At 41.0% G+C, this 19,048-nt stretch overlaps 1 protein-coding gene across 6 annotated transcripts in view; it reads left to right on the forward strand.

The window, feature by feature from the left end:
• The first annotated feature begins 670 nt into the window (after positions 1 to 670).
• LOC149798395 (uncharacterized) overlaps positions 671 to 19,048 on the forward strand; it is a 129,767-nt gene continuing 111,389 nt past the window's right edge. For 2 of the 6 annotated variants that reach the window (XM_089963583.1, XM_089963584.1), the window contains exons 1-2: positions 684 to 849; positions 2,900 to 3,061. In XM_089963583.1, the coding sequence (XP_089819709.1) occupies positions 801 to 849; positions 2,900 to 3,061 (211 nt within the window). In that variant the 5' untranslated portion in view covers positions 684 to 800. Of the gene's footprint in view, positions 850 to 2,899; positions 3,062 to 19,048 lie in introns of all 6 variants that reach the window. The other 4 variants (XR_016422011.1, XR_016422010.1, XR_016422012.1 and 1 more) reach the window with 4 other exon arrangements.

Here is a 19,048-nt window from a genome sequence, read left to right on the forward strand (position 1 = left end):
ACGTAAATATGGGAATTGTGATGGGGGCCCAGATCCATAGGCAGGAACTTTCGTCTCGTTTCAGTTAATTCAGTTTCTTAAATTCACGAACTCCATAAATTTCTAGTCAACAAATTCGTACGTTTTTTCCCCCCACCCCAAAGGTAACGACTTCTTGATAGACTATGTCTCCTATCAAATAAGATCATTGTCTCGTTTAGTAATCCTCATTTTGTTTTATCTATTTTCAGTCCGTTACAGTTGTCTTATACAGTTCATGACCTACACGATTCATATGATTTGTGTGTGTATATATCTGGGTTTTGAGTGAATATAAAATTCTTTGAGTCAGTTAATAAAATAATTATATCAAACCCTATTTACACTGGTCTTGTATATATATATATAAGTATTTGATATTGCAGTGTTTTGTATTAGTGTGTATACGATTCGTTGAGTTATGTGAATTTGCAAATATTAATTAAACACTTTGTATCAAAGATTATTCAATACGTTTTTGAAATGCTGACATGGACCATGATACGACGGAAGGTCAGTGCTGTATTGATCAACGATGCCAAATAGAAAAGCTTGTATCATTTATGACTCTCTAACTTAGAGCAGCCACGAAGTGGAAAGGTCGAGTTTAAGATGCAGTAAAATCAGTTGTATGACAATGCCTACATATACATACATCCTTACAATATATTCTTGTTTCATGTTAGATGAAGAGAAAGATCCGGTGAATACGGACGTAGTCCTTGAGATGTTGCGAACAAGAAAATAAAGCAAATCTTCATCAAAGAGAGAAATAATTAGAAATGACGAGGATACTAGTATTCAGTTTCTTCACCCTGTACCTCTCACTAGGTAAGTGCATTCTTTGTGTGATTTCTATTAGTTTTCGCTTAAACAAAAATTAGATAAGGTTACAATTGATGAAACACGGTAAAAAAAATTGGATAAAATCACGATATATGTCATAGAACATCAGCTATGTGTTACTTGGACCTTCGAAAAAGAATCAAACGAATTTTCATCCAGTTAATTTTAAATGCTAAAATAATCAGACACATTATCTCTCGATTTTACTCACCTTCCAAGGTATTTGCAATCGCAGGAACTGAATTACGTTAAGAACTGCTTCGACTTTCCTTTTATCTTTGTGAGTTTATATTAATATTCTTTTAGCTAAAGATAATAATTGCGAGGTTTAGTAAATAGGACGGATGATTTCCCATTTTAACTACTGACGTCAGCGATGTTGGACTCATCTATACTCGATTATTGCTATCATCATAGATTTAAAATATTTCCTTAGTTTGAAAAACGCGTGAGGAACGATATTTTTAACGTCATAATTTTGGTAGGATAACACAATATTTGTCCCTTAGTATCTAGAAAAGCCCTGAGGTGGCGTTTAATCTCCAACAAAGTTTAGATACGTATCGAGAACCTATCAATGTTCTATCAGTATATAATTGCATACTAATTTTTAAAAAAGTACCATCCTAATGAAACTGAAGCTGCGAAAACCCAAGTGTAGGAGACTGGCAACTAGAAACATAATCCTTAAGATGATGACTCAAGAATCTATAGATATAACTAATTAACGGTCCGTGTAATATAAAACTCATACCAACAACTTCCTCTTTTAAATCTGACATCCCTTGGTAAAGCTATGATTGGTAAACTAAAGTTTGCAAGAAACGGCAATCATGGGTCATAACTCCTATAGATAATGTCCTGGAAATTTGGATCAGCTGGGAAATTGTTATAAACAATCTTTTTCAGCAGTTTGTAAAAAAACCCACAATTGTTGGTAATGTTATCCTGTCGAAAAGAACTGGTGAGGGGGAGAACAAGATGCCATATGGCCTCTAAAAGGTTAAGTGGAACCTTGGAAATTAAATATCATCCGGTGTCTTATCAGTATTTAGATGCAGCACTCAGATGGAAATCAAATGATCTCTTTATTTGAAATGCAAATGCCAAGGTGAGAGAAAATGTGCTTCTCTAAATAAATATTTAGACTGTTAAAAGTAATGTCTTGTTAATATATACGTGTAAAATAAAATATTTATAATTGAAAACCAGTTAACGGTTATGTTGCGAAAATCGAAGTTTAAGACTATTGATAATCAGGGGGTCAAACGCCTCAAAATGATGACGTGGAGCGCTGTAAATCATATCCATTATAGATTTCATGAATATAAATAAGTAGAACACATTTGGTTGAAATCCTGTAATCCCAGATGAACGTATCTTACATAAATCAAAGTGGTGACGGATAAATCCACAAATTTTCGAATGTTCTAACTGACAGACGGATAAAACGATTACTGTTAGATTCCACCTGCTTTGTAAATGAAAATCAACCTTAAATATAATTCAAACTCTCTCTCTCTCTCTCACAATGTGTGTGTATATAAGTTAGAGTAGGAAACTGGGATATTTAAGGGTAATAACATACCATATACGCTTAAAAACTAGCCATTTCATCAATGCAGAACGAATGTGTGCACCAGAAGTAAGAAGCAGGAGACTATGTGCAGACGTATTCAAGCCTTACGACATTTTAAAACTTATCACGATGATCAGAATCGTTTTGGTTACCTGGTTACATACCTAAGCTAGACATATTTTGTAAACTTTGGTTGCTTGGTTGGATGAAAACAACTAATTAATGGTAAAGTGACGAGATAGGCAATTAGAACAGCAGCTATTACCACGCTGTTAAATAATCAAGAAGCAGACATAGCATCTTATCATTATTTTGTTACCTTGATTATCTATTAATGATGTTGCAGCCAAAATTATATCTTTGCTATATATTTGTAAATAGATCACACATTCTTTAAGTCTTCTAGTTTTTCCAGGTGTTTTGTAAGTAATGTTTAATTGATGCAATGTTTTGCAGCCCAGTACTGTCCATATAAGCCACCCCATAATCATTACCACTTCGGTCCATCCTGTGAATATCTTTGTCACTGTGGGGGATACTGGTGTAATAAGAAAACTGGAAAATGCCCAGAAAACATTGAATGTGATCCTGGTTGGATGGGACTTGGCTGCCAATATGGTAGGTATTATTCTTTTTTATCCGCATAGCTACGTCTTGAATATAAAATTAGGCGCTGTATATTGTAATTCCTACTTAAGGATACATAGCTATACAGGCCATACCCTTACATGCTCAGCGTCGAAAATGGCTGCGTCGAATATTTTGTCTGTAAAAAACCATTATAAATATCCCCTTGTAGTATCGAAATATACAAGTTTATATCATGTAAAGTGTAATGAAATGTTTTCTGCATAAACAACACAGTGAGGAGAAGACAGATAGAAAAATAAGAATACAAACACGACTGAATGAGTGAAATGCACATTGACTATTAATATTAACAGGACATAACCGTTTGCAATCAGAAGATAGGAGAGTTAGTTAAAACTCGAATTACTGGTCTTGAAAGTGTACTATCAAATGTTCATGAAAGAACTTATAGTAATCGCCAAAATATACCAGATAATTGTATTAGCTTATAGAATGAACTGATTATATGACTGGAGAGATTCAGACCACATACGAGAAAGATACGAACCCCACCACCATGTAATTACTCAGTGAAAGGTTTAGATGTTTAAACAAATCCATAAAACAATCTGGCACAACTGTGTTAATTTGAATGCCTCTACATGTCATGAGCGTGTTGGTAATGAGAATATGTTGTACTAGAATACTAACTGAAATAGTTGTGCTTTGTAAACCGATATTTGTCAATGTGCTGTGAATACTGTAGATTCAGGATCGTATTTTTGCATGCACTGCAAGTACGCATGAAGATGTTGAAGATTTCGACCCACGTAGGCATAACAGTTTACCTTATAATAATTCACACGTAAAATATTTCACCTAAGTTTGACCTCGGACATGTTCCTATTAATACTATTGTTTTAAGGTTTCTAAAATAAAATCTTCACCATTGTTTTCTGAACAATTCATTTGTAACGTTGCTAAGACCATTTGATTTGTAGTAAGTCTAGGGTTCTACACGGGAAATGGGACCCTTTGACACAGTTTATGTGCTAGAGAAAGACTGAGCATAAAATCAAGGATAATAAGCACAACTCGCCTGACTTCATTCTCATGTTCATGCATAACACATCTGTCATCGTATCTGTATTGAATCAAATGTGCACTAAAACCTGCATAGACTTTCTCCAAACGTTGCAAACAGATTAATGAGATAGTAAGGAACAAGGGTTACATAACATTATGATTACACGAATAAAATATCAGGTTTTACTAAATACTTAATAGTGAAATATAGAGACTTTTTTTCTTCTCATTCCTATAAATTTCACATGTGAACAATATATCGTTATATTTCACATATGAAAATATAAGATTTCCCATCATGCCATACGACTCTTGATTGTGTTGTACCTGCAACAAGTAAACCGAGTACTTTGTGAGTTAGAACAAATAAACAGAAACTGCCTTACAATTCTGACATGGAAATTAATCTTGAACAAAGTAATTTGACCATACGCCATTCACGTGTCTCTGAAGTTATGTCCCCTTACTTGACAACAACGAAAAACGGCTGTGATGCATTGCTAAATGGGACTTGCATTATTTTCAGAAATAGTATACAAAATGACAAAAATGTAATTTACTATGACATTTTAGGTCAGCACAATCGTACATCATTTTTAAGTCACGTATATTTATATGATCAGGCGATATTAGTGAGATGAATTTACGTTGAAGGGTGGGGATAGCGTTTTGTACCGAAGAGTGAGTTTTATCTTGTAAAATTCGACTCGGGAGTAAGTTTGGTATATAATAAAAGGAAAACTTTCTTTACCTACGTTAATACCGGACACATTTCATCTCGTGGTACCAAAACTATGCATTTTAACTCGTGGCTTCGCGACTGGTTAAAATATTATTGTTTTTGGTACCATGAAAGTAGTGAATGGGGACACTTTACGTACAATGGGAATTAGCATTAAAAACACCCTTGGGACACTTTACGTACAATGGAAATTTAACATGGAGAAAAATCGTGGGACACTTTACGTACAAGGGGAATTAACATGGGAATAAATCGTGGGATACTATACGTACAAGGGGAATTTAACATGGGAATAAATCGTGGGATACTATACGTACAAGGGGAATTTAACATGGGATTTTTTTTAAAAAAGTTTTTTTTAAATTTAAATTTAAATTTAAATTTAAAAAAGGGGTAGGCAATTCAAAAGACTATCTCTTTTCGAGAAATATGGCTGGCCCTGAAAAGGGCCTTTGGGTTTTCTTCTTCTTCTAATTTCTTCTTTTCCTCCACCAACTTCTTATTTTATCTCCAACACTCTTTCTCTTCTTTTTTTTCTCCTTCTCTTCCTCCTCTTCTTCTTTCTTCCTCTTCTCATTTTCCTCTTCTTTTTCAATTTTTTCGTTCCATGTTCTTATTCTTATCTTTTCCTCTTCATCCTCCTTCTCCTCCTTGATCTCTTTCATGACACCACTAATCTTGTCCTTTGCTTTCCTTAAATTGTTAATTTCCATCTTTACACGATGGGGACTATAGGAATAATGGTCTTCAACGAGTCTTATTAGCATCTGTTCCATTATTCCTAAGTTGTCTAAAACGTCTTGCAAGGTTTGTAATTTGTCCATTTGGTTTGACGCCATCTTCTTTTTATTCTTTGCAGAATGGTTTGAACGACGAATACTGTGGGTTCTTATACGAAAAGCGCGTACGTGAAGGAAAACATCCCCCTAAAACATAAAATGGATGCTACCTAGATGATGACCGAACATCGCGCGGACGTGAAGGAAAACATCCCCCTACTTTCTCATTTCATATAATATAACCCTAACTATACTCTCCACATTTGCTAAGAAACCCATAATCTACTATTCACACAAACATACCTGAGCTCTTACAAACACACAAACACATACACTTCCACTATTAATAAAGAGTTAGTCTTTATTTTCACACTACTCTACCTACACACATTGGCGAATGGATCGTTATTTCTTTTCTAGAGTATTGGGTAGCCCTGAAAAGGGCTGTTTTTTTGAACTCCTGATGCACCTATCTAATGGTTGCACCGTCCTGGCCTGGCGCCACACACGCATCTTCTTCCCCAGTCTTCTTTCACCTTTCTTCTGGGGAGCGCAGAGGGAGGATGATTCGCTTCAGCACCCCAATCCTCTGTTTCAGGAATATTAAACGACATCATCTCTTCTCTTTTCTTTTCCTCCTCTTCCCTCTGTCTTCTCTCCTCTTCTTCCTTCTGTATTCTTGCTTCTTCTACGATAGCCTCCGCTGATAGTTCGTTTACTATCCGCCTGGCATATTCCAGGTGCATCTGGAGTTCTAACAGTTTCACTATTCTGCTATTCATTCTTCTGGCCGTGTTGATCAATCAACAAGGGTAGCTGGACTGCCGAACGAGTTTCAATTTATACTGAAAGCGCGAACGTGAAGGAAAACATCCCCCTAAAAACATAAAATTCATCTTACCTAGATCATGACCTAGAGACAACAACAACGCGCGGACCTAAAAGAAACACTCACTCACTTTTTATGCTACCCATCACTATTGTAAAATTTTTATTAATCACTTCAATTGACTATCCTCATACGCAAAGCAATCCAATCTAACCTAAAATATATACCTCTAACAGCCAAAAAAAAAAAACAAACAAACATCATTTTAATCTACTATCCACACCAACCTACTTTATCACTTACAAACACAATCACACAAACACATACCCTCTCATTTTTTAAGAAAGAGTTAGTGTTTATTTTCACACTACTCTACCTACACACACTGGCAAATCGATCGTTATTTCTTTTCTAGAGTATTGGGTAGCCCTGAAAAGGGCTGTTTTTTTGTTTGCTATGGCATTCTTTTTTTAGTTTCTAAGAATGCGATGTCCTCTGAGGATAGACTTTCTGGCGATAGGTCTGCTTCTTCGGAAAGAGAAGAAGAACTCTTTGGTGTCGATACGACAATCGACAAAGCCTCTGTCAGCTTCAGGTTGCTGCTGTTGCTGCTGTTGTTGCTGCTGTTGCTGCTGTCTCTGAAGTCTGTACTTCTCTGTCCATTCTTCTTTCTCCCTGTTCATTTCTTCTCTGAAGAGCTCTTCTATCAGGTCTTCAGTGATTTTTAACATTCTCACATTCTCTATTTCTTCTGGCTTCGGTATCAGACTGTGTCTGACCCTATGCAAATTCACGTAGGCTTCGTTGAGCTTAGCTAGTTTGGAGCACATCTTCTTAGGAGGATGAGTCGACAATGGATGGCTAGACTGGGAACAACCCGGTTCTTAAAGTTAAAGCGCGGACGTGAAGGAAAACATCCCCCACACGGTTTTCGAGCCGCAACGTTCATGAGAGGGATAGTAAGAAATGAAAGAGCATCAATCCAACATTCTTATAGCTAAACAAAAGACAAAGGCATTTTTTTCTAAACACAACATTTTTTATTCAAAAATCACTTAACACTAAACAACAACAACATTTTTAACAATAATCCAACACTATAACATCAAACAATTTTTTTCCAATGACAAACATTTTTTTCTTCAATTACTAACTACTTTAAACAGGGCTGACAACGTTGTGAATGAAATTGTGATTTCCACTGTTGGAAGTCATTAGGCCATTGATGGACACTACGTTTCCTAGCTTGAGACAAAAGATAAGCATAATGGTCACAAAACCATCGATCTACTTTCACATCGTTTCTAGCAGAAGAACGAGGATCGAAATGAGTCACTAAATGTTCTAAGGAATAGCCCAGGCTGCGATGATGCAGAAAATACACACAGTACTGTCCACACACCAAGGAATCTGTGCCTTGTAATTTCACGTTATTGAATCGGGTGGTTTGAGCATTTCTTCTCATAAAGTCGATGATATCGTCTTCCAAAGGGGGCAATCCGTACGAATCGAAATATTCCACGCATCCTTCTTGAGGAAAGTAGACGGCTACCCAGTGGGTTCCTGGGAGATGACTATCGTCCGTGTTGATCACGTAAGCTTGATGGTCTTTAGGTTTGCGATGAGGGAGTTCATCTTTAGCACAGACGACGGGATTCCAAGAAGACGTATACGAACTGTGGTTCAAAAGGTAATAAAGTTCCCAGGTATCCATTGATTTGTGTTTGTTTTCTTCTTCACAGGTAATAATAAGTCGTCAATTCGATCCTGACTTTTTGCTTGAAAATGTCTGACGAATAAACGGTTATTCGTTCTGTTTCCTCACTCTGATTCAGGAGAGCTTCGATACGATGGATCTCTTGAGTGGTTAATGGTGGACAAGAATGTTCACGCAAGTCTTTATACCACTGGTGCAACACGTCTTTGTTCGAGATGAGGCTCCAAGCTTCGTCCAAATACTCGTCCAATTTTTCTTCTTGACTCAACATCAGGCATTTATCGTGTTGAATTTGACTGGGATGATCGTTTTGACATCCATAGCAATTTTTCTTGATCAATTCCGTCATTTTGTCGACCAAGTGTTTGGCAAAACAGGAGACTAAATGGGCTTCTTGTTCTGGCCATCTTGACTTCATCATGATATCTTCTTCGTCTTTGTCTTGGGATTCTTCTTCTTCTACAGTTTCCTCACATTTCATCTTTAAAGTTTCTCCACTAGGCAAAGAGGGATAACAGTCTTCCATGGCTTCTAATAGTCTAGAATGACTTCTCTCAAACTGTTGATTTCTATGGTATTATCGAATTCTGCATACAGGAGGACGTTCACCGTCTCTGTTAGATTTGTAGTAAACTGAAGTTCCACACGAATCTGGCCTGATTTTATAGGGTGGAAATGTCCCTCGTCGCTGCCTTGGTCTGGAGTGAAATCGAAAGCCCACAAAGCGTAGCCTCCTGCATAATCTTCGTACGTAATGCCGTGACTGGTGTTGGTTCCTAACTGTCCGGTAGCTTCGTACAGGGACAAGTACGACCTCAAATAATTCCCGTCACCAAACTTAGGTTCTAAAGGCCGGGTACACAAGGTCTTGCCGTCGTGACTGACTTCGATCTTGGACACATTGTAATGATTAAAGAGGAAAGGATTTTCGTGGTAGGCTCCGTTGAAGGCTGAATTCTTGACGATACCAACAATCAAACGTTTGGGTAACTGTCCTTGGAACAGATGATCTTGGATCATGGATCGGAGTCCAGAGGCAATGGTGAACGTTTTCACTTCCACACGTCGGATCGGATACTTGGCGGTTGTTCTGCTCAATGTTTGACTGATGTCGTTACCTACTTTAGGTAACACTTCCACACGACGCACGTAGAGTCTGGCTTCTAGGATTTTGGTTTTGTAAGTGGCATCAGTAGCAGCCATCAAATGGAAAACAGCACTACTGCGATTCAGTCTCAAGCGGATATCCACCCCGTTCAGCAAATACTTTTCTTGCAACCACATGTCCAAATGCAAGCGATCCATCAGTTCTAAACTACGACTTCCAGCAATTTTCGCTCGTCGGTCTACAAATCCCTTTGAATGTGCAGCATCCGCAGCAAGTACAATAGCGTTGAACTTATTTACTGGGTCAGGTTTCCATACCACGCAAGCATCTAGATGAGTATTCTTGGCGTTTATTCCATACGTCAAGAGATTTTCCAGGTACGCTCGATAAGGGTAAGTATCCATGCTGCTGCTGACCAGTTTGTTATTCAAGTACAAGTCCACTTCGCTGAACAAGGAATGCATGAAATTGTTGACGGGAGCTACTGCATCAGTATTGTCTAGGTCATCGTTGTTCGCTTCGGTTACTTTGACTTTCAAGTACAGGTAACTGCTATTTAGATCGATGTAATCTTCGGGTTGTCCTTTGATTTCGAACTCGATGGGAGCAGAATCGGTTAAAGAGGAGATGGGATTAAATTCCACCCATTGGGATTCTTGCATCGTCATCATGGTGGGGGGCATGGCAAACAGATCCAGTTCCGTCTTGGAACAAGCACAAGACTCTCGGTGCATCATTTTTTTTTGTGTTTCAATAATCGAAAACGTCTAAGTCTCGAACGGTTCTTCTTTTCTTGGCCTTTCTCGCTTGAAGTCTGGTGAAAGGGTGTTTTCTTCTTCGTCGTCTCTTTCTGCCTTGTCCTTGCTGAATGCTTGACTCGGTAGCGTGCAGGGCATTTATAGGTGTGTCTCGTCGGCCTAAAATGTCTTTGCCCGTTTGCAGCAAGACATTTTTGCCTGCCCTCATGAAGGCTTCTTTAGGGTTTTGTTTGTCGATGATGACATTTTGGAGAAATTCTTTGCCTTGTGTCAGTGCCGCATCTTTCAAGGCGTGCAATCCTCGTGTCACCATCGGTTTCAAGACTGGAGCCACCGAACGAAAGGCCGATTTTAACATGTCTCCTAAACCGTGTCCTCGCTGTCGAGCAACCCCTCGGTACACTGGATACATGACTTACTTACTTACGAATCGTGAGAGAACCGTTTTCGAAAATGGAGTTTCACCGTGACTTTTCCTTTGGTGAATGGAATATTTTGTCCCAAATCTCCTTTTATAGTAATGTTGACCGTGTCCAAATACGACTTGCTGACCGGCAAATAGTGAGGATGGACAAATTCGCGGTGGACGTGGTAAGTGTTTCCACCTTCTTCGTCAGCGATTGTGGCAGAGTCCACTTTGAAAGGAATGACACGCAGTAACGGCACGGAGGTGTGTCCCACCACGTTGTATTCCACCACATCGGAATACACAAAGATCAAATTCAGTCCTTGGTTCAGTTCTACCGGGGTACGAAAATACTTGACAAAAGTATCGTTGTCGTAAATGACGGTTTTTTGGTCTAGTGTTTGTTCTACTTTCTTCCTCATCTTTATGTCACCACCCAACATGTCAAACAATTCATCATTAAAATAGAAACCCATGATTTTTTCCCCCTCAGGAAATTTCATCAGGAAGCGACGAGCTGTTTTGTGGTATTCCAGGGTGACAGCTTTGGACTTGAAAGTCTTAAAAGCTTCCCCAAACACGCCATTAAACTTGGAGGCTATGGCGCTGACCAAATGTTGACCACTAAAATAATAGCCTGAGGGAATGAACAACTCATAGTCGGTCCACTTTGGATTGACTTTGTTTTGTTTTTTATGGGGATATTTGTTATTCTCATTCATCCACTTTTGCAATGGTTCGTCATAAACTTCCACCGTAAATTTACTTTGATCGTCAATGACATTGAGGACTTGGGTCGGGTGAATCATTTCTACCAAAGCCACTTCCCAATGGGCTTCGTGATCTAAGGGGATGGCCTGAGGTAATTTGGCCGTGTAACAGCACAACGTGTTGTTGGGAAACACCTCCATGGAACTGTCACTGGGTAAGGTTAAGTAAAATTGGTTTTGGTGACTCATAATTCCAGAGTTCTGTGGCTGTCCGAGGGGTTAGTGGATGTCAGAGGCGTGTCTCCGCCCAAAATGGGGTTTTGGTTGTGGATGTTGGAGTGGTGACTGGCACTGGCACTGGACACAACGTTCCCGTTCGAGGAGAATTTCAGGGAGGGGTTGGGAAGCAGGTAACCGATGCAACTACTCAATAAAATGGTCCACAATTGTTTGTCTCCTTGTTGCAAACTCAAATTGGCGATGGCTGCCCCGATGACACAATACACCACGAAGATTTGGCAGAAAAAGACGATTTGCGTTTTAGGCACACGTTCTCCACACCACACCCACAAGGGTTGTTTTTGTAAATCTTGCACAGAAGAACTAGGGGAAGAAGGACTGGTCGACGTGGCTGCGTCTGCTGCTGTGTGAAAGGGCATGATGGTCACTTCTTCTTTTTATAGTCGATGACTTGCGAAGCGTCGATCCAAGAATCGAAACTGGGTGGATATCCTTTCCAACGTACTTTGACTTCTTTGACACGTCGTTTGCCCACTTTACGGGTTCTGCGTTCGAGAATGCTTTCGATGTCGTACACGTCGTCTTCTTTTTTGGTGACACGTTGTAACTCGGGCAAATAAAACGTTCCTTTGAGTACTTCTCCGTTCATGTCTTCCAATTTATAGACGGCAGGATGACGGCCATGTACTCGTCCAGTGACGCGAAACAATTCGGTCGTCCAGTTAGGTAAGTAACCTTTGTCGAAAGTGCGTTTGGTTTTGCCAATGCGCACCCAATCTCCTACGGTCAACTCTCCACTTTTCTTGGGGACAGCCCTCGTCGGGGACGTACCGAACAGGCGCTCAAACACCAGCACTTCGTTGTCGGGAGTCACGTCTTGCGGGGCACGTCCGATGCTTCGATGGTAAGATTGGTTGTACGCTTGCACCAGGTGTGGTAAGATGTCGATGTACTTCAGAGTGTGGTGATGCGTAAAATATTTCCACATGCGTTCTTTCAAAGTGCGTTGAAAACGTTCCACGATGCTGGCTTTGGTTTCGGGATTCTCGGTGGTAAAAAAATGAATGTCACGTTTCTTTAATTCTTTTTGGAAAGCTTGGTTCAGAAATTCGGTGCCTTTGTCCGTTTGCCATCGAAGAGGGCGACGACCGCTTTGTTTCAACACCCGTTGCAGGGCTCGCACTAACTCGCTGCTCGATTTGGAAGTCAAAGGCACGACCCAGGAAAATTTGGAAAAGACGTCGATGACACAAAACAAATATTTGTAACCACGATTGTAGCTGGCCAAATGAGAGACATCGGCTAAATCGGCTTGCCATTGATGATCGATGCCTTCCACTCGGGTGCGACTTCTGGCAAACTTGCGTCGAATGGGTTTGTGTAAAGTGTAGGTAGCTTGTTCTTGTAACCATCGTTGCACTTGAGGTAAACGGAGACTTTTCAGTCGCGTTTTGGCAGCACGATACAATTTTTGAACTCCTGCGTAACCTGCAGGATGCGAGGGATCGTAGTAAATGCTAGCTAAGACTTTTTCCATTTTTTTGTGTTGATTGGTGTCTTAATAAGGCACCCACTCTTGGAAGAGGCTTCTCTTTTTCTCTTGGGGTATTTTCTTGGATTGCAAGGCTTTGCGTGTGCGGCCAGCAATAGGTGTCGAAGAGGAGGAGGATGTCTGAGCAGGGGATATCGGTTCTTGTTTCACTTCTGTCTTCACTTCTGTCTTCATTTTCTTTTTCTCTTGTGAGGAAGAAGGGGTGGCCATCATCTTTTTAATCCATCCAATTCTGGAGGTAGGTGGTGTTGTTAACTTGCGTACTTTTTCTGGTGGAGTTTGAAACCCTTCTTCTTCTTCTTTTCCTTTTTCTGTCTTGGTCACGGGTACTGGTGGTACTGGTACTGGTACTGGTACTAGTGATGGTGCTGGACTTTTCATCAAGGTCTTAAAATCTTTCAGAGTGGGTAAAGCTGTTTCGTCTAAAGCTTTCTGGTGAAAGAGTTGCAGTCGTTGCAAGAGTTGACCGTACTTTTGAGATTTTTCTGTTTCGGACAAATCTTGGCGATCCAGCAAGGATTGCAATTCGTGTTGTAACTGGGACATCTCGCTCAAATTGGGATTGGGAGGTAAATGCGGGGTGCGTTGTTCTTGCCACCGATGGTATTCCATCCATCGTTTGTAAGGCACTAAAGCTAGTTTTCGTCCTTCCATGGGGTTGTCAGGGGTGAATTCTGAGATCTTGGGACTTCCGAGGGCCTTTTTATCTTGCTCCCATCAGTCCTCCCAACATGGTTCCCAAGACTCCTTTCAGTATGGGGCCTAACAAGAGAGGTAAAATGCCTCCACGTTGGACCAACATCTTCTTTTTTTGACGAATGGGAATTTTCTTTTGAACCATTTTCCGAAGAACGTGACGATGTTTGCCTAAGCATTGTTTCTGGTGTTTGGACAAAGGGATCGTGCCTTTCAAAACGTTCAAACAACATTCGCACACGGTATCGATGACCTCTTTGGAGGCCGTTTGAATGAGTTTTTTTCGTAGGGGTGGAGAAGCTTTGGACAGGACATATAACAGGTCCCCATGTTTGGCTAAACGTGGTGGTAGTCCTTTCCTTTTCTTTCCTTGGGGTTTTCTGGAGGGTGACATCTTTGAGTCTTTAGGAGCACCTAAAAACACTGATACCCTACTCGGTCACAGGCCTTTTTTATACTGGAACGCGTCGCCATTGATTGTCTTTACGTCGTATCAGTTTGAGGACAGGCATGACACGTCGTGCAGGGGTACGTAACGGACTAAATCGAGCCAGTTCTTGCTTGGACAAATCCAGTAAACTTTGTAACATGCCTGATCTTTCATGGACTTTGATTTTGGGAGAAGGTACTTTGTGAGCAGCAGCCACTGCCGCTAAATTGGAAGGTCCTGCCACTGGGGAAGTTCTTTTGGGGGTCATCAATGGAGAAGTTCTTGGTGTAATCAACGTCTCCAAGTACTCTTCAGTTCCTGGTGACATCAACGGAGAAGTGGACAAACGTGAGGCTGCCGGAGACGTTGTGGCAGGTCGTGGCTTGCGAGTGTAAGGTTGCGTCCTGGCCGAAGTGCCTCTCTTGCGACTAGTTTTCTTCTGTGGACTTTTCTTTTTTTGAGGACTTTTTCTCTGTTTCTTTTTCTTGGGGCTTCTTTTCTTTTTCCGGGGTGATGGTGGTGGTGTCTGGTAAGAGGAGGGTCCTGCCACTGGAGAAGTTATTCTTCTTGGGGACTTGGTCTTTTTCTTTTTCTTCTTGGGGCTTCGTTGGACTTTTGTCTTAGGGATAACTTTGGGGGCATTAGGATCCCATCTTAAGAGTGAGCGAATGATGACCCCTCCTAGAGTACCGCTCCCTCCAGGTTTCAAAATGATTTGTTTTTTGGTTTGAGTGTCGATGCGGGGATCGGCCAGTTGGACCAAAGCGACTTTGTTTCGATCGAAAAAGCGTTGGGTTTGATGAGGAATCTGAATGATTCCTTGGAGTAATTGACGTGCCGTCACCGTGAACCATCGTAAAACTTCTTTGAGACTAGCTTCTAAGACACGAGCTCGTGTTTGTGGATCTTTTTCTCGGCTGATGCCATACAAGGCACGAATCAATTTGACGGGAAGATGCGACTGAAGGGACGTCATGTTCACACTGTGTGAGACAGACGAAAAAGGGTCTGAGGTTTTTATAGATTTTTTTTTCATGGGGAGTGAAATGAAGTCGAGGACGGAGACGTGTACAGGACAGGCCCTCCGTCTTGGCACCAGTGGTGAAACAAGTGGGTACGAAATCGCAAATCCTCGGGGGTCGTAGGTTTCAAATCGACGAGCAAATAGGCGTGTGGAGTTTGAGTGGCATCGTCGTACGCCTGAGTCAGCCAAGGCGTTCCTAACTGTTTGGCTAAAACTTGCACTTGCGATTTATCTCGAGGGCTTTTAAACAAGACCACGTAATGCGCATTGAGACTGATGGTGCGATGGGCTTTACTTTGTTGAAACAAATTTTGGGTGATGTAAACGACACTGGCATTACGGTGATGCCCTTTGCGCGTGAACCACAGTTTAATTTCTTCTTCGTCTTCTCCTAACATGTCGTCGAAAATGACCAAATGGGTTAGACGGGAGTCAGAGACGATGCCATCGTCTTCTTTAGGAATGCCTTCCACAAACACGATGGAATCGCCTTGACTTTCTCGCAAGAGGCTGTACGCCGATTGCCACTCTTTGTAACACCACACGATCCGTTGAGGGGGTCGATCGATCAAATGATGTTTATGTTCGATCAAACGTTTGACGAATTCGGTTTTGCCCGAACCGCTAGGTCCAGCAATGAGCATGTTAAAGGGATGGCGAAGATACAAAGCCTCCCAACTGGCACGATCTAAGTGTTCGTCGATGACTTTGACAGTAGAGGAAGAGGGAGCAGAGACAGCAGAGGTAGCCATGGTATGAGAAATGTCACTTGTGACACGAAAAAACAAACAAGACAAGAGTTTATATACTTTTTCAGAACACGTTTATTGAATGTTTTTTTTTTCAAATATGAACACGAAAGACAAAAATACATACAACCCAAATAGTGATGTACAGGAATATAAAACACAGCAAAGCGATCAAAGTGAAATATAAACAAGTGTCTGTACAACATGTTTTGGGTAACCAAGATGTCCTAGGGACCGTGTGTAATGTTCTTACAGTCTCTACATGAGGTATTGTCACACAAGTGTCCTCCCGGAATGACCTTTCAGGCATGTCCATGACAGTCCTGTCCTGAAGCGAGTGGTTGTTCTCGGTGACGGGTACTTCTGGCACCGTCACTAACACGGGTTGAAAAGTAACTTTTTTCCTTGAACAACTCTTGTGCATACTGGGCCACTTCTTGGGTCCAAGCCTCAAAACCCCCCTTTTTCCAATCACGAACATCTGTCCAATGAGGGTGTAAGTCACAAGCTACACACACATCGTCATACACGTCTTGGGTCACTAAAAGTTGACGAATCTTTTTTTCCTGTTGAGGTCGAGAAGTATCCAGATGAAAACGCAAGGCTTTGAGCAAAAGGAGTTTTTCGTGACCATTTAAGGCCATGGAGGTGGTAAGTACTGATCGTAAAGAGTCCACAAAGAATCGGCTGGTAAACGAAATCCCAAAAAACAAGTCACTAAGACACACACCACTTGTCGTCCCAAATTGAATGGATACAGTTCTTGTAATAATCGATGGTAATGATCCACGGTTTGAATATGGTCATTGAGTTCCTTCCACGGAATCTGTTGGATGACATGTGACATAAGTCGTGGCATGGCAGCCTGTTTTTATAGTCTCTTTGTTTCGGAAACAATACACGTACTTTCTAGCCAGAGATCTTCGTTCTCCAGTAGGGAATCTAAATCTTGCATACTGTAACCGAAACTTCAGAGTTCGTTTAGAAGTTTCCTCTTCCTCTAAGTAGATTCCACGTAAAATATGTTGATAATCCTTTAACTTGTCTTCCTCAATGTATTGCTGTAGGTGAATCTCAAAGTAACCAAAATAATGAACATTTCGATCATTCACTAACTCAAAGTGTTGAACAAGGTCTGACCACTGAAACAATTTCTGACGAATCAGTTCTCTTATACCATTCAGGTACCAGTGGTTAAAGATCTGGTGACGTAACGGATGCAATTGTTCTTTACGTTTGACTTGTATTTTCACCAGCTCTCGGTAAATGCGTTCTCTCAACTCCACAGGCAAAGCACGAATGTTCTCTAGCAAAGTACCCATGAATAGGTCATACTAAATCCTCTTTGGTCTGACACAAGAAATGTACTCTTTGCACAAACATGGTTTCACTTCAGTGTCGAATTTAAATCGTTGAGTCACTAATCTACACATTACAATTCGTTCAGAAGTTTCCTCTTTCACTAAGTTGACATTGTGTTCAAGATGTTGGTAATTCGTTAACTCTTCCTCTGGAATTCGATGCAGTACGTTTACAATGATGTAACTACAATCGTCCATACCAAACCAATCCTTTTTAAAACTAGAGGATCGTTGATCAATGTCTGTCCGATGGAACACTTTCAATTGAATCAATCCTTGTATAGCCTTTAGGTACCAGTGGTTCAAACACCGGTGACGTAACGGATGCAATTGTTCTTTACGTTTCACTTGTATTTTGACCAGTTCTCGATAAATACGTTCTCTCAACTCCACAGGCAAAGCACGAATGTTCTCTTGTAAAGTATCCATGAACAGATTATTATGGTAAGAAGTTACTTCAATGTCTCGGTCCCACTAAGGGTAAGTAATGACAATTCGGTGACCATCGAGCATGTTCTACGTAGGCCGAATCTTGCGGTTCCCAGTGGTGAAGTGACACACCGCAACTGAAGCACTTGACTTTATCTCCTTCGCCCAAGTAGAAAAATCCGGCTCTGGCTAATTCTTCGGGGGTCGGTCCTCCCAGATACTTAGGCCATTTTCCTTTGAACGATTGAAGACGATTTTCAAAGTCGCAGTATTCCGACAAACGCACAGGGAACGAATATTCGTCTTTCACAGGTTCGTTTCGACGAGGGTTGGGTGACAGGAACAGGAGTTTGCTCAGGGCTGGATGACATCCGTAGGGAGGTAAACGTGAAGGTGGACATTCCCCTTTAAACCCGGTAAAATGTCTAAGAGGACGAGCGGCATCGCTTTCGCATCCCTCAGGTTTGACACGCACAGCATCACTTTCCATGACAGGGGCAGTGAGAACAAAGTTCCCATGATGCTTTACGGCATCGCTCAGGTCACAACGTACAGCATCGGTCCCATCGCAAGGCTCACAATCGCACTCGTCTGCAAACTCCGTTACGCAATTACAATGGTAACCACATGGACAATCGCAGTTTCCTTCCGGACATTTTCCGTCGCAATGCCTGGGTCTTATCCATCCAATATTAGTCACACTAGAGGAAGATACAACTTTTTTACAATCCCCAAACTGAAACGATGTCTTTTTCAAAGTATTCATCTTGTTCGCTCGGTCTTGGTAGTCACAATGAACTATCGATCTTGACCATAGCCCCCTTTTTATACTAGTCGCAATGCAGTCTCCAGCTTGTACATCTTTCCTTTTTTACGTTTTTTATGTCTTGTTTCGGAAGGTACCGTCTCTAAGGTACCGTCAACATTGTACCGTAGTGTGATGGGTGGAAAGGCCATAGAAAGGTAAGGGCAGTGCGGAGACCATCGAGTATGTTCCAGAATAGCTGAATCTTTATAGATACATAGATCCATTCGTAACTTCAGTCCGCAAGCAAAACACTGTACCTCGTATCCCAATCCTGACTCAGGTCCCAAGTAGACAAATCCTGTTCTAGCTAAAACATGCGAAGAAGGTAATCCTTCCCTATCCGTAGGCCATTTCTGAAACGTGTCCAATCGACGGGCACAATCACAATAGTCAGGTAAGAAGACTGGAAAATGGTAGGGTTTGAACTTGGAGTTCTCATCGGGTTTCTCACTCGATTCTTGCTGTGGCGAAGTCATCTTTCTGGTGGGGTAACTATCTTACAACCAATGTTTTATACCAACGTGTCCATACGGTAAGGTGAAATGATTGGGAAGTCGAACTCGCTTCTGGTACACGATTTGATAGACTTTTTCCAAGGGTCGACTGACGAT

This window comes from Sinohyriopsis cumingii, chromosome 6, assembly GCF_028554795.1.
Source record: "Sinohyriopsis cumingii isolate HCF-2022 chromosome 6, ASM2855479v2, whole genome shotgun sequence".
Taxonomy (NCBI): domain Eukaryota; kingdom Metazoa; phylum Mollusca; class Bivalvia; order Unionida; family Unionidae; genus Sinohyriopsis; species Sinohyriopsis cumingii.